Below are 24,658 nucleotides of genomic sequence, written 5' to 3'. Positions count from 1 at the left end.
AAAAGAGAAAGACAGAGGGAGAGAGAGAGGTGTGTTTTCTAGAGCCTGCAGTGCACTCCCAGCTGACACATCTAACAAACAGCCCTCTCCTCTGCCCTGTGGCGATGAGAGCGAAACAAAGGGAGCCATCGCTGGTTCAGACGTAATCTATCTCAATAAACCTCCTCGTTCTGCCTTCTCTCTCACTGTCTCGGTCTCTCTCTCTCTGCCCATCGTGCTGCATCGCTGTGATTCCCTTCCAAGGTCTTTTCTTTCATACTCGACATCACACGTGTCTACGCATGGATCAAACAGAGCCCTGGTCTGGCGTCTCTCTCTGCTCCCAGGGTGGTGTCAGCCTGACCCCCCCCCCCCCCTCCCCTCCCTCCCTCCCCCAGTGCCTCCTGCAGGCGCTCTGCTAGCCTCTGCAGCCAGCTTGTCCTCCATCTCACGTCTCCCGACAGCAACTCTGTCACTTTGCCCAATCTTCGAGCCAAGTCAATCCTTAGACCAATTTGGAGCAGGTGTTCAAAAATAGAAGACCCAACCACCAACAAACACACACACGCTCCCCGTCCTGTGTCTCTATCTACAGGAGCAGCTAATGACATGGATGAGGCTTTGCTCAGCTGTCACTGAGTGTCGTCCTGTGTCCGTGTGTACAACACAGATAACACCACTGATCTGCTACTGGACATATGGAAAAGACAGAAGAGAGGAGGGGAGGGGGCAGGAGAAGAGGGGACGAGGAGGGGAGAGGAGAGGAGGGGAGAGGAGGACTGGCACTGCAGAGGCGAGGGTTGCCATGGTAACCCACCACGGAGCCGGCAGGGGGAGGGAGGGTGGCGGCGGGGGCAGCGGGGATGTGGGGAGCAGGCGGTCGGTTGGTGCTGCTGGGACTGCCAGAGCTAGGCTGGGCCGTGTCCCTGCTGATCTGCCCAGGGAAAGCATCTCCTGTCTGGAAATACGACAGAGAAAAAGGGACGTTCGCACACGCACACACACACACAGACACATACACATGTACAGACAGTGAGACAGCAGTGAGCACATCAGCATTCCTTCCCTGCTTCTTCAGCTCTATTGTCTCCGGCTGCTGACAGACAGACAGACGTCGGCTGACAGACAGACACACAACAGGCATGTGGGTTGGCAGAGACGGACAGACAGACAGACATGCCAGCTGACGGGAAATCATTGGGCCTTACTAGCCCTGCTACCATGTGACAAGATGGAGGGAAAAAGCAGCCCGCCACACTCCATGCTGGGCCAGGATAGAGCGAGCTGTCATTTATTAAAGGCGAGCGGGGGGGGAGTGGAGATGTGAGGAGACGGCTGGAGACACAATTGTAAATTGGTGTCGGTTCATTGAAATACAAGTCACACTTGTGTCTCTGGCTTGATTTCATCAGAGCTAAAGGACCAATTAGATTAGCTTGTCGTCTCACGGCTGAATACAGACGATGACATTGGCCCACTTAGAGGAAGTAGAGGAGCTGCCAAGAGGAAGTTGCACGCGCACTGCCTCCACACCCCACACACACACACACTGCCATACGCACACACAAATCTGCACGCACACACCCACGCACTGCCATACACACACAATTCTGCACACATACGCCAACCAATAACTGGGAGGAGGAGGTAATCTCATTGCCTCTGCCACAGCGGTGCTAGAGAGATAGAGATAGGTGGTGCGGCAGCTACTAGGACATTACCATACTGAAGCCCAGAGGTACTGAAGGCAGAGTGACAGTGAAGGGCCGCAGCAAGAGATCTCCTGACTGCGGTGGTGCAGGCAGCCGAGTGGGGCTCAGAAGCTGTTAGAGGCGGTGGGGTGGAAGAGAAGCACGATCAAACCGGCAAACTAGCGTGGTACCACATCGATCTGACGCACAGCCCACAACTATCCGTCTCTCTCGTAACGAGGTTCGGTGCCTGGGAAACCAGCTTTTAAGTTTGACGTAATGAAGGTGTATTTGATTTATATATCCCGGCATGCCAGGAGGGTGGAGTTGGCACTGATTTGAGGATTATTCCATTAGCTCCGTCCCTGCACTGTCTCACCGTCAGCAGGGTGCGCATCTCGGCCTTGAGGCGCCCCAGGTCCTTTAGCATCCGATTGGCTCTTTCTACTGCCGAGTTGTCGCCGTGATTAGCTGGCGCTGAGCTGGAAGGTTGGCCCAGGGTTGCCGTGGAAACCCTGAAAGTCTCCTGTTGCGGGTGTGCGTCCCTGTGGGCCGACAGAAAGGGGAAAATCCAGGTTAGGACACGCTGTACTGTACTATCAGTCTTAGTCAGGACAGGGACTAGGCAGGAGCAGGTTAGGGCTTTCTATATATGGTCTGGTCCTGGTAACAGTGGAAGCCTGCGTTCAAGGACACCATACATAGTCTAGAGGTTCCAGACAGAGAGATTCATGCGTCCGGAGACAGAAACATCCTGCATGGCACAGCAGCAGAGTCGTTCCTAGGGGTGGGTAATATGGACTTTGTCCTTGTGGGTCTGGCATCTGCGGACACCTGAGACAGAGAACAGATGCTGATTTTCCCCTCTCAGGTTGTGTGTGTGTGTGAGGGGAGTGTGTGACAGAGCGAAGGAGAGTGAGAGAGTGTGTGTGGACGAGGAGGGTACCAATAAATAAACATGAAGGGAAATGTCAGACGGCAACTGCGCCAACTTTGATGTATTCCACTCAGCCCTGCGTCTTCAATCAGCGACAAGATGCCTCACAACCAGCTAATCCATTTGAAGAGGGGGACCGTGTGTGCATGCATGTCTCTGTGTGTGTGTGCCTGTGTGCGTGTGGGTGTGTGTGTGGGGGGGGGTGTTGGTGATGCCAGTTCTTTTGATCTTGCTTACATTGATTGGGTGATACAGAGTCTCAGGGACAAATGCTCCAATTAGAGGTCAGTGTATGCAAATGTCCCCTGCCAAAAAAAAAGAAAAAAAGACATTCGAGCAGATTGGCTCACTCTAAGGCTGTGTGTGGCTGTGTGTGGCTGTGCGTGGCTGTGTGTGTCTGTGCTCATGTGTGAGAGGGAGAAAGAAATAGAGAAACGATGCTCGGTTGACGACAGCGCGATGGAAAATCTATAAAGTGATGGCAGTTTGAGAGTGAATATGAGGCATGGATCGATAATACATATCTTTCTTATCATGCCACACATCACACTAGCTCTGAGACTGCGCTGAGCTGATCAATACTTTCTCACGGTTCAACGGTTTTCATACTGAACCATTTATTAACCGTCAACAGGCCATTACATTTCACCTCCCCTTCACCTTTTTCCTCTCTCTGTCCCGTTCTCTCCTTAACACGATCTTTCTCTCTCGGCCATTTAGTAGAGAACGTTCCATCTACATTCAGTCTAATGATGACAGTGAAACAAAACAAGATTTGCGATTTATTCTTCTACCTGTTTCCATAAAGCTGTGAAGAGGAACATGCATCACACTATCCAGACCAAACCTAACACACATCCTCCTCTATCCGGACCAAACCTAACACACATCCTCCTCTATCCGGACCAAACCTAACACACATCCTCCTCTATCCAGACCAAACCTAACACACATCCTCCTCTATCCAGACCAAACCTAACACACATCCTCCTCTATCCGGACCAAACCTAACACACATCCTCCTCTATCCGGACCAAACCTAACACACATCCTCCTCTATCCGGACCAAACCTAACACACATCCTCCTCTATCCGGACCAAACCTAACACACATCCTCCTCTATCCGGACCAAACCTAACACACATCCTCCTCTATCCGGACCAAACCTAACACACATCCTCCTCTATCTGGACCAAACATAACACACATCCTCCTCTATCCGGACCAAACCTAACACACATCCTCCTCTATACGGACCAAACCTAACACACATCCTCCTCTATCTGGACCAAACCTAACAGGAGAAGGGAGGGATACGACAATACAGAGGACATGGAGACCAGTACAGAGGTATTTCTGACCTATTAGTATTCAGCTCACTGCTCTGCCGCACCCCTGTCACCCCCTTATCCTAGCCCAGTGCCCAACTCGCCTTGAAGCGCCATATGCTTGTTATTAAAGCACAACCACCCACACCAACCCCCAACCAACCACCCACCCCACACAGCACGCATCCTCATTAATATTTATAATATTTAGCCCGTGTTAATACAAAGCTTGTGCAATACATTTTTTCAAATGAATGAAAAAGTCTGTTTCAAATGAGAGAAGGGGCACCGTGGGTCCATCCATATTAATGATGGCCGGGGTTTCAGGGGGGGGCGGTTCTACTGTCAGATTAGTTCAGGAGGCCATCATCTGGCATTCCTCTCCAGGCCCCACGGCACGTACGATGATTCAGAGAGGGAGCATGTCGTTTCGCCCTCCTCTCCCCTCTTCTACTCTCCCCTCCCCTCCTCTCCTCTCCCCAGGCAGTGAACGGGATAAACCAGCTTTGATTATGCAGACGGGAGACAGACCGTGTGATGGAGCGACGGCATTCTCCCCTAGAAGCTCTCGGAGGCAGAAAGAAACACGTCTTCTGGGCAGAACAACAGGGGGTGAAGAGAATGCAGCCGCGTTTTCTCCGAGGGAGTACCCTTCATCAGGCCATCAGGACTCCATTACCGCCGACGCAACTACAAGTCTGCATCTAAGTAGTTCTGTGTCATCCTCGCTTGTCACACTGAGATGGCATTAGAAGCTCTACCCCACCAACCTCCACAACAATCTCCATCCTCCGCCATTGCTCTTTGTCCTCGCTACCTCCACCATCCCTGCTCCCTCCATCCCTGCCCCCTCCATCCCTGCCCCCTCCATCCCTGCCCCCTCCATCCCTGCTCCCTCCATCCCTGCTCCCTCCATCCCTGCTCCCTCCATCCCTGCCCCCTCCATCCCTGCTCCCTCCATCCCTGCTCCCTCCATCCCTGCTCCCTCCATCCCTGCCCCCTCCATCCCTGCTCCCTCCATCCCTGCTCCCTCCATCCCTGCTCCCTCCATCCCTGCTCCCTCCATCCCTGCTCCCATCATCCCTGCTCCCATCATCCCTGCTCCCTCCATCCCTGCTCCCTCCATCCCTGCTCCCTCCATCCCTGCTCCCATCATCCCTGCTCCCTCCATCCCTGCTCCCTCCATCCCTGCTCCCTCCATCCCTGCTCCCTCCATCCCTGCTCCCATCATCCCTGCTCCCTCCATCCCTGCTCCCTCCATCCCTGCTCCCCCCCCCACGGCAACTCGGCCACTATCACCATTCTACAAGTGATGCCATGAGGGAGGGGTTGGAGCAGGAAGAGAAAGAGGAGGAGCAGGAGGAGAAGGAGAAGATGCAGGAGGAAGAAGAGAAGGTGGAGGAGGAAGAAGAGAAGGTGGAGGAGGAAGAGAAGCAGTTGTATCAGGACAGAGTTCTACGCTAGCGGAAATGGAGGTAGGAGAGAAAAGTGGCCAAGTCCTCTCACCTCCCCGGCATAACGTGTGTGTACAAAGTCCCTGCAGTACTTGTGTAAAAGCAGCAAAGGGAAGATGGCTGCTGTTGTTTGGATGGCTGCACTACCACAGCACGGCCAGCAGGAGTCCTCATGGCAGTGCACACAAGGGCTGCCAGACCTTGTGATACCTGCATTACGACCTCACTATTCTGGCCATGTTCAGGACATAAATAAGAGAATAACATGAGGTATGACACAATCATGACCTCAGGTGACCTGGGGTTCTACATACTAGGACTAGAGACGCACTTGTGCAGTTTCTGGAGAATTGAAATATACTATATATTTGGAAGACGGTGATTCATCAATAAATTCATCAAGATAAATCATTTTAGTCTCTGTCTTGACCTGAAATGTCCCATTCAAGTTGACATTCAAAGACTCACAGAGAAAATGGTTAAATAAATGTAAAAAGCTCAAATAAAACTCTGAGCTTTAAGGAAGGCAGGAAAAAGAGAATGGATGACATCCAATCAGCTTCACGCGCTGGCTCCGTTGCCATGGTAACAGGAACCTTTGTAGGCAGTAGCCCAGGTTACTGTGCAACCGTTCATGACAGCATGAGATGTTGCCATGGGTAACCAGTCTGGTCTATCGTAGATGTTATTATTGGATGGCTGCTGCGCTGGCACTGAATTTAGAAAGCAGCTGTGAGATGGCAAAATGGTCAATCAAAAGAAATTGCTATACTTGACTTAATAATTCCACGTTTCAGTCTAATCTGTCGATACTTTGGATAAGAGGAACACAGAGTACATTCTAACCCACGTCAATCACCATCTTTAAAGCTTGAAGACAGAAACAACACAAACATAATCAAATCTCCACATGTAACCTACTCCTGGTCAGTACTTAAACATGTTCATTTACAGTAGTAGAAGCGTATTATTCAGCTACATTAGTGTAAAGCCCACATGGTTTCCAAGCCCTCTGAACCACCAAGTACAATTGCAAGGAGTGGACCTGGAAAGTAGCCCTGCACCAGACTAAACCCAGCTTATTACCATCGTAGGCAGGATTTATCTGACCCGGGGAGAGAGATTGTTTCAGACCTTGATCCTGCTGACTACAGCAGAAAGAGACTCAAGTCTCAAATGTGTGCGTGTAGGGGGTGTCAATGTGTGTGTGTGTGTGTTAACTGGAAGGCTACAGTATTGGCTCTTTGTCTGCTGCATAAAGGGCCATATGTTTCTGACGGGTGTGTGTGTGTATTCAAAACACAGCAGCCTGAATGCAGAGAGACTGCGCTGAATAGGCAGTAAGACAGAAAGATACAGTGCACAAGCTCTGGGGTACTGCATCTCTACAGCACTCTGAGGTGGAAATATATTGTGGTCGAACACAATGTGAGAGTATGTGTATTATTCCAGCTGGATATTATCACGAATGTCTGATGAGCACAACAGCATCTACAAAATCCATGACTTCCTACAAAGAAAGCCCATTCAAAAGATAGGGGTCTGAAACTGGACTAGTTATGATTCTACAAGACCTGTTCCCGTGTCTCAAAGTGTCAGGCACATTCCACAGTATGGGCTAAAGTGAAACCAGGCAGACAGTTTTGCAGCCAGCTTTGTCCGGAAACAAAGTAAGCCTGTCTTATCTGATGATCTTACCTGAGAGACTGGGCTTGGTCTCTCCTAAAGAAACAAGCCTAGACACAACAGACCTAAGACCTCCAAGGAGTCACTCAGACAAGCCATGCTAATAGTCCAATAACCTGACATCTCATATTCTGAGCATTGTACCGATTTATAATTGATGAATGTTTTTACATATACTAAATATGTTTGAGTCCGCACAGAGCCTGACCTATTCGTCAGTATCTACAGTTTCCAGCATGGAGTGGCTTTAATCGGAGCCTTGAAAGAGCTCCATTCATTAGCTGATTAGTAAGTGACAGAAACTCTCGGGTATCATTCCAGTTATCCTTTTTGAAAGACTTGAAAGCTGTGCGAGGTGTGTGCACGTGAGGTCTCTCACGTGTCGACAGTGGAGAGACAGCTCACACCTCTTAATTAGCAGTCATCATGCCCCGTTCACACAACAGATGGGTCGCCAGGGTTACGCAGGACAGGAAACAATACGCTCCACTGTGGTGACGTGGGAGGTGACTGCAGCGGCAACACTGGAACATTCTGCATGTGTCCGTCTGTCTGTGCGTGTGTGTTGTCGTTTCTTACTGAGGCGCTTTCACAGGGAATTGTCCACTGATAGGCCACCTTCCTGTCCTGTCAACAGAGAGAGGGAAAGTGTCTGGGGGGAGGGGGGGTTCGAGACTCTTCAGAGAGGCACCAAATGTCACCAGATAATGTCACCATGGTGTGGCCTTAGATATGGAAATGTCCTCCCTATCTGAGCTCCAGAGGTTTCATCTTCTCTGCTGAGGCGACTGGAAGATAATAGTATGAGTATTTCTGTTCTATGGCATCAGTCTAGTTATATTATATATATATATTATTATATGATATGGGTTTGGGTAAGGGTTTGCGATGTTTAGTCAGTACTCCAGTTGCTACAGTACATACAGACACAACATCCTAGTGAGCCACGACATCCTAGTGAGCCGTGCTGCAGTAAAAAGTGGTTTGTGTGGGGGTGAGTGAGTGTTAGAACTGTCTAGAAGGAGAGCAAAAACCTGAAGTGGCCTCAGGCATGTGGCACGCTGACACAAGATGGCTGCCAGATACATGATGTAAACAAGAGAGGTGGGGGGTGGGTGTAGATTTACAACAGACTGCCAGCCTTTTCACCCCCTCAGTTGACTTTCTGGACAGGGTGGGGCAACCTCCATATTGATCCAGGTCAGGTTTCTAACAGCAACCACCCCCCCCTCCTTCCATGCATCCCACCCCTCTCTCTGACCCCTAACCCGAGGTCTTGTGTGTTGGCGGGAAAACTTGTGAATGGGGCGTCTCCATGGCAACGGCTCCGAATACTCATTAGAATTCTCTTTTGTCCAGGAGCAGAAATGTGCAGCACAATAAAACAGGGTGTACTGTGAACTCTCCCGACCTCTCCAGGACTTATGTTGGCTCCTGCACTTCTGGCCTGAGGTTTAGTGAAACGGGACAGAGCTACAACAATGCAGCCATTAACACAGACTATGCCAAATGCCTGCAATACGAAAAGAGGAATAGTCCAAATGTGAACATAAATGAAATACGAAAAGTTTCCTGAACCTTTGACTCTCTTCCAAGTCCTGTGCTTTAGGAAAACTAGAACATAGTCACAGCTAAAGGTAAACGTAAAATAATCAATTACAACAACTGCAGCTCAAAGACAGCGCAACATAAACTCCCCTCCATCTCCCCTGCTCTCATTCCTGCTCTCCGGGAAATAAGCTGAAGGAGGAAGGGAAGAAAAGACTGAAAAGAGAAGAAATAGAATCCATTCTTCTCTGCAGCAGCGACTGTGGTTCTGCAGAGCGGGGGTGGGAGGAGGGGGTGGCACACGCCCGCAGCTCTGAGCAGCTGATTGGCTGTGGGGAGAGCGAGAGGAATGTTGGAGATTGCATACATTGTGAGTGTGTCTGAAGAAGCCTGGGGCAGGAGGAGATAGTGCTGACATCACCCTCTTTAAATGAGCCCGGCTGGAAGACAGGCAGGCGGGAGGGGGAGAGAAATGGGAATAACCCTTTCCTTCCTTCCTCTCTTTTCGCCCTCTCTCACTCAAAAACACACACACACACACCTCCCCACAAGACAGGCAACCCAGGCTGCTGCAGAAGAATTACACAACTCTGTTTCAGGTCGTGGCAGAGTGTTACCAGGAAGACAATGCTGTCAGTGTTTAGTATCAGTATTTTTACATATTACACACACACGCTAACGTGTATGATGAGAGATGACAATGAGCATGTTGGCACCATGTTTTGTGAAAGTTACATCTTTCTAGAAAATACACGACCACCTCAACAAAAACAAGGTTGCTAAATTGCCAAATAAGAGAAGGCAAGATGCAAAAGAAATGCTGCTGCAAAAAACATTGTGGATAAAGGATAATACTGTTATGAAACACACAAAAGAATTTGTTCTCCATTCCGGGGAAAACATGCTCCAGCGAGCGAGGGGTTAAGCCCGCGCTGCCGTCTCCCTTCTTTGTGTCCGCCGCACATTCCTGAATAAATGATGTTTTGAACAAGGCTGGTAACCAATGGCAACGGCGCGCTGCACGGTGGCACTGCAGAATAACCTTTACACGGGGAGGGGGGAGAATAAAGGGAGGAGGGATGGGTGTATTTTTATCCGCTGGAAACTTCTCTTGACCGGGAAGGTGGAGGCGAGGGAGGGGAGGCGTGCGTGGGGGATGGGTTGGGTGTAGGGGGGCACAGAGGCTGGCTTCCCTGGTCGACGGAGGGAAAGCAAAGCCAGACTTCAGTGATTTGAGAATCTGAGCTGAGAGCTGCAGCTCCTTTCCTCTCTAGGGCTGGGCTAGGCGGTGCTAGGTCAGAGTAGACTGGGCTGCAGGCTAGAATGGAGCAGCTTTCTGAGCCATGCAGAAAGACTTGGACCGGAACCAAGCTGACAATGGCTTTTGTCCTATTTTGAAGCTCTAAACATGGAATCAGAGAGATACTGTGTATCTGGCAAGTATCGTACAGACATATTATATTGATGTTGCTGGATTCCTTGCAGCAAGGTGATAAATGTGAATGTTAAACTAAGCATGGGTCTCTTTCTCTTGGCCATGACTAAACTGTCGTTAAACCGGTCTTAACAGGCCTTCTCGCTGTGATGAGGTCCCCTACTCACCTGTCACACACACAAGCTTATCTAATGACTCGCCTGGCATTCAATGGCAAACGACAGCAACCGAAAAACAGGTCAGTGTTTAACACATTAAAAGGGGCCGAGATGGCGAGGCGCGTGTGAGAGAGAGAGAGGCGTTTAGTATTCAGACGACTGGGAACTTGTGAAGCGGAGTCCTGTGAATTCTAAACAGGAAGAGCGAGAGCCCCCCCCCCCTCCCCTCCCCTCAGAGGGGGGTGTCTGGGCTATTCTTTAGCATGCACGATGTAACCTGCAGCCCAAATGAGCGCTGAGACAGCCAAGGGCACCTTAACCAGGAGCTGGGCGTTAGCATGACAATGGAGAGACATGGCCCACTGCACACACACACGCACACACACACGCACACACGCGCACACCAGGTGCTTGGTGGCCTCAGAGCACCTGGGATGGGCTGCTCCCGTCTAGATCTCTGCAATGCAGCAGTACATAGGCCTGCTAGTACATGGGACGATCTAGGCAGCTACGGGCTGGATCCCAGCCAGAAGGGAAACGAGACGGGGGAATACGACATGCGTGCTGGTAAATATCAATCATGGCTTGCAGCTACCCAACGCACACTGGTTTCTTATTTCAACGCTGAAAAAAGGTATTTCGGCTAACTTCTCTTCGTCCTCCAAAGGTTTGATCCTTCTCACTGAGCCGGTCTCTGCTCCATTTAAGCACTACACACAGGGCACATGACCAGGAAGAAGAACGTTGAGACGTTTTACATGTGTGTGTGTGTGTGTGTGAGAGAGCTGGCGTGTGTGTGCATGTCTGTGTAGGAGGGGGAAGTGGGGCTGCATTCTCAGACGCCTGCTTTAAAACTGCCGTTAAACCGACGAGCCAATTTGCATTGAAGCGAATCTGTGAAACCCGACACTAACAACAGTCTCTTTCCTTCTCTGATGCTCAACCAATTACCCGGCCCCAGTAGTAGGATCGGTGCTATCCCCTGGGTGATACAGCCCCTGGTCTCCAGGATACAAAGAGGCTATATATAAATACAGACTATGGCAGCGATGTGAATCTCCCTACGGATGCTGCCATCTATCTGCAAGTTTCAAGTTTATTAGCCATTTGTAACGAGTACAGATACATTGAAATGCTCTGGTCCTGCTCCTCCTGATCGACTAAACCTATAATAATCTAAACCTATAATACCTACATGGAGTCAGGTGGCTGAGCGGTTAGGGAAGCGGGCTAGTAATCTGAAGGTTGCCAGTTCGATTCCCCGGCTGCGCCAAATGACGTTGTGTCCTTGGGAAAGGCACTTCACCCTACTTGCCTCGGGGAGAATGTCCCTGTACTTACTGTAAGTCGCTCTGGATAAGAGTGTCTGCTAAATGACTAAATGTAAATGTAATACAGGAAGTCCTAACTTTTATGTGCCAGGAAAAGGTTTCCTGAGCTGAGTTTAGCTATCGGCAGAAGGAAAAAAAGTTGAGGAGCTAAGCAGGGTACGAGATGCCAGTATGATGCAACCAGGACATGGAAGCGAGTGAGTCTGTTGGAATGACACACTCGCTCCATGCATTATACACCAACAACTCTGGTGTCTGGCTCAGCCATGGGGCTTTCAATGTGTATGTATGTGCCAGTCCGCTGACAAGGCTCTCCTTGGCACCTTGCCAGGAAGCACACTGTGTTGTGTGTACGTGTGTGAGAGATACAGAGACAAAAAGGTGGTGTGTGAGCACGACCTTAACTGCACACTGCATGGAAGAGGAGGGAGTATGACACTCCCAGTAGCGTGCATGTTTGCAAACAGTCTACCTTGCTGCACAAAGTGTGTGTGTGTGTGTGCGTGAAATGTGCCACTGACTGCATGTGTGTGTGTGTGTCCCTTTGTCTTACTAGCACAGATTAGTGAGTGTTCGCTTGGCTCATGGCAACAGACACGCACCCACTGTGTTTTTAGCCAATACAATACCAGGGAGAAGGTCACATGACAGCCTGCTGGAATCTAATTGAGGAAAGCCTCCTTTGGGCTTTCTCTAGCATGTGCAAGCATTTTCACCCAGACTCTCACACACTGATGGTAGTGCTTGAGCCATTAGGCCCACTGTAACTGTGAATGAGCCATAACAAAGAGTCCATCTGGTAACAGCTGATCGTCTACGACAGACACGGAGGGAATTGCATTAATGACTTAGGATCTTGGAGGCACAACGGATCACGGTTGTAACACACCGTTTCATCTGCTAATGGAACGTCCTTGGCAGGGGAAGAAACGGACAGGTCAACAAGGGGTTAATATCAATGGAATTTATTACAATTAACTCAGCTCCAAGGCACGTTTACAAGTCATCTGTTACTACAGAAATGTATAAACAATCAGTTTACGTCCATGTACAGCGGTGTGCTCTATCTTTGCGCCCGTGCATCGTCAAATATCAAAACAGGGACGAAGGAAAATGAATAATACACGGTAAAATTGTCACAAGAAGAAATTAGATATATCGCTGTAAAAAATATATATAAAAATGAAAAATTAACGTAAAATGAAAAATCCTCAGAATTATTTGTAAGCTATTCAAATCGAATAGTTAAGTGATTTACTAAAAACATCTGTTTTTGAATCTTTCTACACGTAGTTCCATTTTACAAACATACAGTTGGATATTCGTCAGGACTATTAACTGGCCGTTCTATGAGAAATGCATGAGTTGAGGGGAGAGCACCTGTAGCAGTTATCACCAAGTACATTTAACTCCCCACAGCTGTCCAAAACAACACGAGCAACCGTCACAACATCCCCGTTCAATTTAAGTGACATCACGCACTGTACTGTCGTTTGTAACGTTCCTTTGACTCAAAACAGCAATTTAACGCGCCTTTGTACATTGACTATTTTGTCAGTTTGAATATTCACATGTATAATATTTATATGTTCCGACTAAAAATCTGTTTTCTAGAAGGAACCCAGTTACATTACATCTAAGGGTCTCTCTCTTTTTTTACCTTCACGTCCCCAGCTAATATGGTCGCTATTTCACCTTGCATGAACGCCCAAGGCACGTTAGAGCCAACCAGGGGACACTTCTCCCCGCTGGGACAGTACACCTCCCCGGTGGCTCCTTGCGCTTTGATGCTCTCCCGTGAACACGGGAAGCAGAATTTATGATTAGGAACGGACGGGCACTGAACAAAATGTGTATCCTCTAAACGTTCGTGGCAAATGGTACAACACAGAGGTCCGTTGTTCGCCATGGGCGAATCTGGAATGTTTTGCGCGTGAACTTGATCCATGCCCAAATGCGCACTGGATTGAGAGGGCGCGCCAGACATATTTAGCTCCCCATTACGAGAGGCCAAACGCCGCTGACCAGACACGGAGGCGGGGGAAACCGGGCTGCTGCTGCCATGTCTAGTTGACGTGGTAGAGTGCACCGAGTTGTTGTCCTTAGGCGAGTGCGCATTGCCAAGAGTGTCTGCCACAGACATGAGCGCGGCCATAGGGGACTGTCCGTTTTGGGGCGCGGATTCAGGGGGTGTGGCGCGACTGGAGTGAACCGAATGGCCAGGTCCGAGGGGCGGGGGTCCCCCATGGGAGGCAGCGAACGATCCGGCAGCCATGGTAAGCTTCAATGCTTCGCTCTGGCTGGCCATCCACTGCTGCCGTTGTTGTTCCTCCGACAATTTGAGAGCTCCCTCAGCTGAGTCCGGTTCGGGAGAGGCTTTACGTTTCCGCACTCCAGTCCTCGGGGCACTCGCTGATGGCAAGGCACGGGGCATGCTAACCAGAGAGGTGGGCAGCAAGGGGCAGCTGGCATCAACGTAGGGCTGGGGCAACATCTCAGCGCCTAACACTTCTTTAAAGAAGCGCAAAGACTCTGGTAGCAAGTCTCCGAGCAGTCGCCAGTCCCCTGAACCATGCTTCTTTTCATACTCAAGATACTTGAACCCGGACGACAGACCTCTGCCAAAGTCCTTCATACAGTCTTGGTACATCTGCTTGGCCACCCCAGATGCACTGGAAAACACGTTACCAGATCCACTGGGATATTCAATAAATATCTTTAGCTCGTAGTCCATGCCAGGTTTGGACACTGCATCGAACGCAAACACTCTACCCACGAGAGAATGGTCCTTCTTAAACCTCACATCAAACGGCGTGCAATTAGACAACGTAAGAAGAGTCTCTCTCACTATTTTGGGTCGGTTTGCCCATTCCTCTGCCCTGTTCCTTAGGCTCTCACTGAGTTCAGACAGAGCCTCGACGTTCCGTTGCTTCTCCTTCAGGTCTCTCTCCTGGTCGGTGCTGGATACGGACCCAGGTCGCTTGCCCTGGTCTGACACGGTCTGAGAACCCAGAGACAAAGCGGAGCCCACAACAGAGGGCGGTGGGGGTCGACTGGCCAAGCTATGCGGGGCAATGACTGCAGATGACGGGGGTCCGTTCAACAAGGTCTGGGGTAGCAGGTTTGGCGGCACCGCCATTTGTCCTGGGACTGCTACCATCCCGTGGCTCCGACGGGAGTTCGGGCTCTGTCGATTCAGCTCTGGAGGTCCGTCATCTGGTTTAGGGAAGCCATTTGGACCGCTCAGTCCGTTGGGGAGCCTGCTGGTGTGCGCGCCAATACCGGAGTAGTCAAAGCGCGGTCTGTCGCTGCTGAGGGAGTAGCGATCCATACCGGAGGGCTGCTGTTTAGACGGGCCGTCCACATGATTATGCTGCACCGTCTCTTTCGTCGAAATTGCCGCCTGGGTCTTCACGGTGGTCGGAGGCGGTGGACCGGGGGATCTCCCCTCCTGGAAACCATGAGCACGTTTGAGGTGCCGTGCCGTTTCGATAACAAACTCGATCCGGTCCGCGCCTTCGTAATTCACACAGCCTCTGCATACTGCTTCGGTAAAATCCCAAATCATAGCCCAGGGCATGCGGGGAAGGTCGCAGAGATAGCACGACTGTCTCCGGGATGACGATACTTGTGAAGAAGACATGTTGAATGTCCTCCCCGTGGTCTTTCTGTATACCCAGATCACTTGTTTGTAAAATATATATATATATTTTTTTTTTTTAAGTCCTTGAGTTTTTGCGTCCAAACACAAAAGCAATCTTGAACGTATCTTCCTCTTTCGGTGCCAGTAGCGCACGGTGTTCGCTCGATCGTGCTTGAGTGAGATTTGCTTTACGCGCGCCTTACATCCTGACTAGGATTCTGATTGGGAATGTTGATTGTGCCTCCACGTCTTCGCTCCTCTCCCTGCTTGGAATGCCACCTGGCTGGAGCGGTGACGTATGCACCACGTTCCGCAGTTCCTTTGAAACAAATGACATGCCACTTGTTGCTCTCCAAACGCACGAGCCTCAAACCACTCCCTCTCTCCCTGCAATCTTCTGAATGGACTGAAATAGGCGCACGATGTTGAGCAGAGAACAGTATACGATTTGCACAGAACTGGCAGTAGGCTGGGCGAAACCACGGAGGAGGTTTCACACTGCAAAACGTGCCCGATACCAGCCAAAGTGAGAATGAACTATGCGTGTCGACTACTCGCACTTTTGCCTTTGTCAGCAATTGTTTTTATATAAAATAAGGAAACGAAAAAACGAAATCTAATTTATTGAGCCACAATATATATGTAGCCCAACACCTGTATACAAAAAATATTACAATTTGAAGTTAATAATGCATTTAGCTTCATATTGTGAATGAAAAACACTTATTTTTGAAGCAATTGAACTGAAACCAATCCCATTGATTTTAATGTCTGCGTGTCAAAAGGCGCGTGAGGCCAGTCTGCAGTCTCCAGCCGTAGCAGGGAGCCCTGCGAGGCTGGGCGAGGTAGGGTTCCCGACCTACTGCTTGTTTACCCCAGAGCCCGGCAGGAGAGCCCTACCCCCACTACCCTGCCCCCCTCAGCCCAGCCCAGACTGGAAACCAGAGCTACAGCCACCCTCTGAAACAACGACAGAAACAGATCGCATGTTGTGTGTGTCTGTGAATGTGTGTGTGAGAGGATGATAGCTCTAAAGACGGAAACAGAAAACAGAAAAGGAAGAACATTTAAAAAAGAGCACAATTGTGTTTGTGTGTGTGTCGGAGAGTGTTAAATAGCATTAGTGTTCTGGTGTCTGGAATTTAGAGAATGTGAAAACAAACATTTGTGCCACAAAGCAGATGTACAGCACGTGCGGGCATGAAGGAGTGAGAGACAGAGCGTAAGGACAGGGAGGAACATGGGGACGCGGCACAGAGCAGAGGAACGGGGTTTACTGCAGTCTGCACATACCAGACACAGAGCCACAGTGTGTCCACCCAGCAGAGAGACACCAGGCCGGCCTGGCCACGCTCCAGCCCAACGTCGCTTTCAACACACAATCAAGAATAAGCTCTTGGAAACTTAAACCCTCTTACACATATTTGTGGATGCATTTGATATTATGTAGCCTGGAACCAGGAACAGTGGTCTTATATGGGCACGCAGAGAAAAGTCAACAGATCTGATATGTCAGCATATAGATCCAAATCACGCACACGGAACGCTTCTGAATGTCCTCTCATGTGTAACGCATAAATCTGCGGAAGGTAATCAGCAAATGGTGAAAGACTGACAGGCTGGGTTGGATGGGAAGGACAACAGATCGATGTTTGTTGTTTATCTGTGCCGGAGGCAGTGGTGGTAGGAAGCAGAGACCAGCCGAGGCAGCTCTCTCCTACAGTGAGGTGACCACCACTCGACACACCGAATGAAAACGCCAGAAAGGCTTTGGAGAGGGGCATGTCACATGCCCCTGCCATGGCTGGATTTGATTTGAAGAGCACAGCTGTACACAGCGATGGAGCCCCCAGCCTGTTGGGAAGAGGAGTAGCAGAGCAAAAACAGAGATGTGCTCTGCCTGGGGACATCCATCCATCCCTCCCTCTCTCTCTCCCTCTCTCCCTCCATTGCTGAAAAGCTCCAGTACAGAGCTGTCCTTAAAGCCCCTCATATGTACAGAACAGCCAAGAACCTGACTGTGTTTGTCTCTCTCCTCCTCTCTTAAATCCTCCGCCTGTCTTCCCTCCTTCCATGTGGAAAATTTCCAGCTTCCCCAGTCAACCGTAGGGGTTAATTTTTAGCTTCCGCTAAGAGCCTGGCACCCAGCCAGCCAGATGGATTCTGGGAAAAAGGTGAGGCTTGCCAAGTACAAAACTGCCAACATTAAGCAGGCCTGACAGACCCCCCCTTTCCTCCTCCTCTCCCCAATTTGGCAGCGGTTCAAAGTGCCCTTTCATTGCCGACGCTGGCACGATGCCAGGGGCATGCAGATTCACTCTCAGATGGGCCTGATAAATGCTGTCGTCGTTGCCATGGAGACGACGGCAAAGAAGAGCTGCTGGGGCGAGCGGGCATGGGCAGGGGAGGAGGGAAGAGAAGGGAGGATGAGATGAGGTAGAGGAAGGGGAGGAGGAGAGGAGCAGGTCCTGTGAATTACCATCTCTGCCTTTCTCTCTGTATGCAATTATGCAAATATTGTACCCGTCGACACAGACGCATTCTCTTGACAGGCGCGCACGCACACCGCCACACGCGCACACACACCCCCCCCCCACACACACACATTTAGCTGGGATTGGACTGTGAGGTTAAAGACACAGTAGCTCCTGTTGATGCTGGCTCTCGTGGGCTCCACAGAATGTCTGGTTCTCCTTTCCTCATGCCGGGGGGAGCACAGACCTACCTTGTACAGACACCGTTACTGGAGAGGCTGCACTGAGTGGACATGAACACGAACGCTTGTCTCTCTCTTTCCTTTCTCTCTCTCTCCTTTACCTGAATTGCTCCGGTGGTCCGTCACCGTCTTGGGGTGTTGCCATGGCAACCGTGGCGGACTTCGCTCCGGTCCTTGCTGTACAGCTGCCGCGGCGGCGGCCGTCATGGATAGCCTCCGGGAGTCTACCACTTCCTGTCGGGGACAAACACATAGACCACACACACCTTTACCTTTCAGTGTGGCAGTCCTACACATACTTTGTCTCCCCGCGCACACGTACACACACAAAAACACACACGTACACACACACACGCACATAAACAAACACACACACACACCACCCTCCTGCTGTCTGCTGTCCGAGGTCAGACCTAGTTAGCGATAGCGGGTTTTAAGGCCACTATCTAATAATACAGTCTGCCATTTCAACTCCAAAGGGCATCGCTACAGGTTACTGCGACCATGCCATGTTCACCCCCTGGCACACACACTGCCAGGTGGCACAGCAGTCCTCAACCAAGGAGGGGGTTCAGATCCACCGGCCTGGAGTCAGATGTCATTAGTGATACTGTCTGTAAAGGGACATGTCTCTACAATATAGAGAGCCTTTTACCCTGCGTGACCAAATCATTGATCGTAATTATTTCTATTATCGGGTATGAAGGTGGCATTACGTTTGGCAAACAGCGGAGCGAAGCCACCGAGGTCAGCAGCAGCCTACTGATGCTGTGACATTATGCAGATGAGCTGGAAAGCTATTATCTCATGTGATCTCCTGTAGTATGGTGGAGGGGGGAGACTCCCCCCCGCCTCCCCCCTTCTCTCTCTCTGAAAACTGGTGGTCTAAAGGCAGTGTCATTCATCAACGTTAGACTTCCATTGACAGACGTGTGTGTGTGTGTGTGTGTGCGTGTGTGTGTGCGTGTGTAGCCTCAGTAGCACTCCCAGCATGGATGAGTGATGATGAAATACTGTGAGATGACATCACATCCTCCAAACAGGAAGAGCTCAGTGTGAGCAGGGCGTGGAGGGGGCTCACAGGAGTCTGTGACGAGGGCCTGGGGACACAGGCGGCGGCTGCACAGGGGCCCATTCAGCTCAGGTAGTGAGATTAAATAGAAAACAAACCAACCAAAAAAAAGGCTTTTTTTACGATTGTGTTCAAAATCTGTGGAAATAAGTGGCCTGCAATCGTGAAAATGATATTTCAGGCATGAATCGACTGAGCTGAAAATGATGCGACTCCAATCCTGGAAGACGGTCTAAGTCTGTCGCATTGATAAACCGAATGTTGCTCCAGTTGTCAGCCCCCCCTAGAGGCACACGGAGCCAGGGCGCTGCCTGAAATGGGAACACAACAACGCTGATGGCAATGTCTGTTTTGCTCACAGAACGCTCCCATAGAGAAGGCAAGGGATGACAGGAATGCAGGTAACCCGACAGCCATTCATGGCCTTAGGGCTCTGACCATCCAGATCTGACCGGCCATAGAGGAAACCTCTGATCGCGAGCGACCTTGTGACCGGTAACACATCACCTCCGGGGTTGGTGATGACATCATGATGTAGTCCTGCAGGTCAGTGTGCTGACCAGCCTGACGGAGATCCTATGTAACTGGCCTTAATGTTCGTCTCAGACCCGGGGTCTAACATGACAACATCGCTGGGCTTCAGAGACAAAGACACTAAAAATAGAAAACTCTCAATGAGACAGTGGGGAGGGAGAGCGAGATAATATAATAGGAGAGAAAGAGATGGAGAAGGAAGCTGAGGGTAGAAATAGAGTGGTTGCCATGACAACCAGCTTTTCCGAGGCACAAGCAGCACCATGCAGGCAGACAGGCAGCTACAAAATGGTGCCACCTCAGACATCTTACACAGCACAATGACAACTCACACAGACGCACACAAACTCACAGCCCTAATCGAGACCAAAAAAAACCTGAAACAATCTCACTCACGCCTAACATGTTTATGCAGTGAGTAGCGTTAGCCTATCTGTCTTGCCTTATGCTAATCCTAGCATTGTCTCTGCAGGAGGATATTCCCGATGTGCCAGTCAGACCCCTAGTACCAGGCTGGGCTGTACCAGGCTGGGCTGCACCAGGCTGGGCTGCACCAGACTGTGCTGTACCAGACTGGGCTGTACCAGACTGGGCTGCACCAGGCTGTGCTGTACCAGACTGGGCTGTACCAGACTGGGCTGCACCAGGCTGGGCTGTACCAGGCTGGGCTGTACCAGACTGGGCTGTACCAGACTGGGCTGTACCAGGCTGGGCTGCACCAGGCTGGGCTGTACCAGGCTGGGCTGCACCAGACTGGGCTGTACCAGGCTGGGCTGCACCAGACTGGGCTGTACCAGACTGGGCTGCACCAGGCTGGGCTGCACCAGGCTGGGCTGTACCAGGCTGGGCTGCACCAGACTGGGCTGTACCAGACTGGGCTGCACCAGGCTGGGCTGTACCAGGCTGGGCTGTACCAGGCTGGGCTGTACCAGACTGGGCTGCACCAGGCCTGATAGCCAGGCTCCATGTCCCTGGGACTGGACTGCAGGCCTGGTAAGACCTACAGAAAAGACAGGGTGTCAAATCTAAAGCCTTTTCCAATCATCGTCCTTGTTAAGACACCCACACACAACCTCCTCACACACACACATTCCACATACACCAAACAAATACACACACAGTGGTGCATTGCAAGCCACAATTATCGCCCACACTCATCAATCACCATGGGGACAGAGGCCACTGCACCTGAGAAGCCAATTCCAGGTTGCCGTGGGAGATTGGCTGGCCCTGGCCAGTCAAGACTACTCTGGAGAAGAGGCAGATTAGATTTAGAGGGGAGATTGTCCCCCGGCCCGTCACTCAGTGTGTTCCGGAGATGAGCACCAGAAGATCCTAAGGGGATTGGAACGCTGTAACTATAAAACTGTGTGTACCATTCAGCGATAGGTGATAAGAGTGTGGCTTTCAGTCTGGCAGACTACCTAGCAAAGAGACCCTCGTATTATGAGAAAGCCACGGCAGTACTTTTGTTTAGCAGATAGGAGTGGGAGAGTGCCTGATCCAACAGCTGATATAACCACTGATTATTCCCATGATAGGAGTAGTTGGGATTTCTACAAGATTCAGTTTCCACCAACTATGGGGTCCCCATCCAGTCCAACTTTCTGACACATTCTTGTGAAAATGACATGACCCAATCAGGACACTCAGATCTGCTGAACTAGACAATTGCGCATTTCAGATCAGTTTGTCAGTATTATGGATATTAAACTGCAGTGCCAGCGGTATGGTCTTGTTTGGTTCCAGGGTATGTCTGTTTTGTGCCATCTACCTCTCCTAAACCTTTCTGCTGAGCTCAGTGACGCTACTGCCCCCTGGTGGAAAGCAAAAAACACTACAGCAATCACATGCATGGATATCTGAAGTGTCATTTTCGGCGAATTACAAAGCTTTGAGACAGATGTCCTTCTACTCTAGTACATTCACATCATCACTAATATGGAAGGGAACGCTGAGTATCCTGTATCAGAAGGGACAAGCCAACTCTTGGCTTCATTAACTGACCTGGGGTTGTGCTGGGTGTTCTCTGTGGTTTGGAGCCTGATCGTGGAGTATGTTTGGCTGGTCCAGGCCTGGTGGTGTGGACGGCCCTGGGTCCCGGGTCTCTAGAGCCAGGGTGTGTAGACCTCTGGGTCCTGGTTGGGAGGTTTTGGGCGTTCCGAGTGCTGGATTGGGGGTTGTGGGTGTCCTGTGTGCTGGAGTTCCAGTGTGTGGGTTTAGGGATCACTCTGCGTGGGGCAGGGGTCTCCGGGGGGCTCGGGCCTCCTCCAGATCCTGTCCTCTGGCTGGGCTGGGCTGGAAGGGTGGGAGAAAGGAGACCGTCAGTCTACAGCACTCCTACATCTAAAACCCCAGTGGACATGACGAGATCTCATCATCTACTACTCTGTTACTCTACCTATATCAGTAGACAGGTCAACCACCGTCAGATGGGTCTGAGAGTGGCCTACAGGCAGAGAACCTGGCAGTCCATGTGGCAGACCAGCAGATAGTACAGGTGTAGGGTCAGGGGGCCGCAGGGGGGCAGCGGGCACAGAGGCGTGGCCAGTCACAACGCTGAGAGCAGACTCCAAAAGACGGCTCTAATTGGATGAGAGACGACGAGTTGGCGATGTTGAGAGAAGAGCAGAGTACAGAAGGAAGGAAAGAGGAGAGGGGAGGAGAGTCCTCTTGCCTGCAGTCCCATCTGCTGGTTCTGGATCAGCTCCAGGTGCTGCAGTCGCTGCTGGGTCAGGGAGCTGAGCTGCTGCTCCAGCTGGGCGACACGGTCTAGGGTCCGGCTCCCCTCCCTCCCCTCCCTGCTTTCACTGGCATCCCTCCCCGCTCTGCGCTCCAGGGACTGGCCTGGAAGTCTGTCAGCCTCCAGCAGCCTCCTCAGACCCTCAGACATTTGGGACACACGAAGCTCCATGTCACTCTGAGCCTGGACACACACACAACAAGCACACACACACACACAAACAATGGGGAAACAATTTATAACGTACAGTGTAAACAGGATTCCATGTATGTTCTAATGGGTCAAACATATGTGCATTTCATTAGCTATGCATTCACGGATTCTAGTTCTGTTCACAGCAGCTGCAGTACCTTGAGGAGAGGAGCAGTGGCAGCGATTGTAGCAGCCGTGACCACAGCTGCAGTACAGGCAGCTGACGCTCCCTGGTCCCCTGAGAGGAGAGCCCGACGCTGGGGCTCTGAGCTCTGACACCCCTGGTCTCCGTAAGGCAGAGCACCAGGCTGTATATCCAGCATCAGACCTGGGCCCTGATTACCAAAGATGGGAGTCACAGTCTGAAACTCAGGGCTCTGGACAGCAGACCTCTGCCCCAGCAGCTGCACCTTCACCTCTCTCCTCAGGGGGGCGCTCTGAGACCTGAAAGAAGAGAACCTTAACTGTTACTGACTCAAGGAGCTTGACGGGCCTGTAGAAATTAGTTGGATTTCTCTGCTTTTTGAAGTTGTTTATCAACTTGAAGTGTTATCCTTAGTGATGGTCTGCTGTACCCACCTCTGTTTGAGGGCAGCCATTATGGCACCCTTCCCTCCAGCAGCATAGCGGGATATCACAACCTCATGGCCTGGGAACATATAGTTAGTATAGATCCTTACGTAAAGGAAAAAGCTCTACTAGCACAGCTTAATGAGAAATAGCTGATCAGTAATTTCTCTAGCTTCCACAGGACCAGTGCTGAGGTCAGCATAACTGTAACTAAACTCTTACCCTCATCTCCACTGGGCTTGATCTGAGCAGATGACTGATGTGTCCCTTTCCCATATTTGTGAGGCTTGCAGAACAAGCAAGTAATTTGCAATTATTAAAAAATAATATGACAATGTATTTTTTTCAAATAAATAAATAAATGTGTACAACTAAATATCATCATAGCTCATGACAAACCTGCTTGTTTTTTCGTGTTTCGGAGGACGTTTTTATCACTGCATGACCTTTCGGCACTTTAGATCCCTCTGTAACACATGGGATAGTTGCAATATCCTCCAACATAATATACAGAGAAAATGAAGTATTTATAGCATCTAAATGTCTAGGTATTACCTGAAATTGACACTGGGGCTGATGGGGAACAGGACTGTAGCTTGGCTCTCAGTGCGGGAGGGACATGGACGTACTCTTGCTTCTTGGACCGCCTCGACTTCTGAACCTCGTTTGTTACATGTTGGGTAGTACTGCGCAGTTTATTCGCCGTAATCTGAACGTTGTCTGGTTTGTTATATTTGGTTGACGTCGACCCTAAATCGCGAACATTGGTTGTTTCGGGAAAGATTATTCCAGTTGAACGAATTAAGATGTCCCCGGCATCAGAGCTTAAAGACGAGTCATCGAGATTTATATGACTTGCAAAGTTTAGTTGTTCGTTTGAACTAAAAACAGTTTGAGCCATGTCTAGCGTTAGCTAGAATGACAGAAACGTAGCTGACGTTTTTTAAACTTCCCGCTTCATATCAGAAGGAGATAATACGCTAAATTATTCTTCCAAGTTCCAGTGTCACACAATAACATGATCCAAATAGTATCCGCAAAGAACCTTTCTACAACAGTAGTGCTAAGTTTATGGCTGTATATAACCAGGCAGATAACAACAACTCAAGCTCAACCAAAACGTTCACAGCAACTGTTGCTGACAACAGGCTAGCTTCCGTAGATAGGGTAGAGAAGTAGAAAAGAATGAACTGTTCATCTCAATGTCGCCATCTGCTGACACATGATTGCAGCATTAATAATGCTGCGGCGATACAACGAGGGAACAATAAATTAATCCATGAATAATGAAGCAAGAACAATTATTAAGACAAGTGCCAAATCTGCCCAATTGGTGCTATTTAGGCAAGCAAGCGGCAAGAGCAACGGGTACATTATGGAACTGTACATAAACCCGACTTGTATTACATCGGATGGTTTATGCAAGTACACCGAATTTATAACTTATGTTTACTGTAAGTACTTTATATAAATAACTTCGACCTTTTCAGTAGCTGTATTTATGTTTTATAATTTGATTTTAATCTAATTTGATGGATTTTACAAAATTATCTTTGATCAAGGAAACGGTATTGTCCATAGAATATTTTCTATATTTCAGTTGTCGAATCTGTGTTCTCGGTTCACGATCAGCGCTTTCA

The 24,658-nt window shown here is 50.0% G+C and overlaps 1 protein-coding gene across 1 annotated transcript; it reads right to left on the bottom strand.

The window, feature by feature from the left end:
• Window positions 1-12,503: 12,503 nt before the first annotated feature.
• Window positions 12,504-15,390, bottom strand: irf2bpl (interferon regulatory factor 2 binding protein-like). Its single transcript, XM_067243840.1, has one exon. The coding sequence runs from the start codon at window positions 15,189-15,191 to the stop codon at window positions 13,185-13,187; it is 2,007 nt and encodes a 668-aa protein (XP_067099941.1). The 5' UTR covers window positions 15,192-15,390; the 3' UTR covers window positions 12,504-13,184.
• Window positions 15,391-24,658: the final 9,268 nt, after the last annotated feature.

The sequence above is a fragment of the Osmerus mordax genome, chromosome 9, assembly GCF_038355195.1.
Source record: "Osmerus mordax isolate fOsmMor3 chromosome 9, fOsmMor3.pri, whole genome shotgun sequence".
NCBI classification, from domain to species: domain Eukaryota; kingdom Metazoa; phylum Chordata; class Actinopteri; order Osmeriformes; family Osmeridae; genus Osmerus; species Osmerus mordax.
This window is presented reverse-complemented; position numbering and strand designations above follow the sequence as displayed.

Excerpts from the sequence above, each read along its gene's own strand:
- irf2bpl (XM_067243840.1), bottom strand. The coding sequence starts at position 15,191 with ATGTCTTCTTCACAAGTATCGTCATCCCGGAGACAGTCGTGCTATCTC.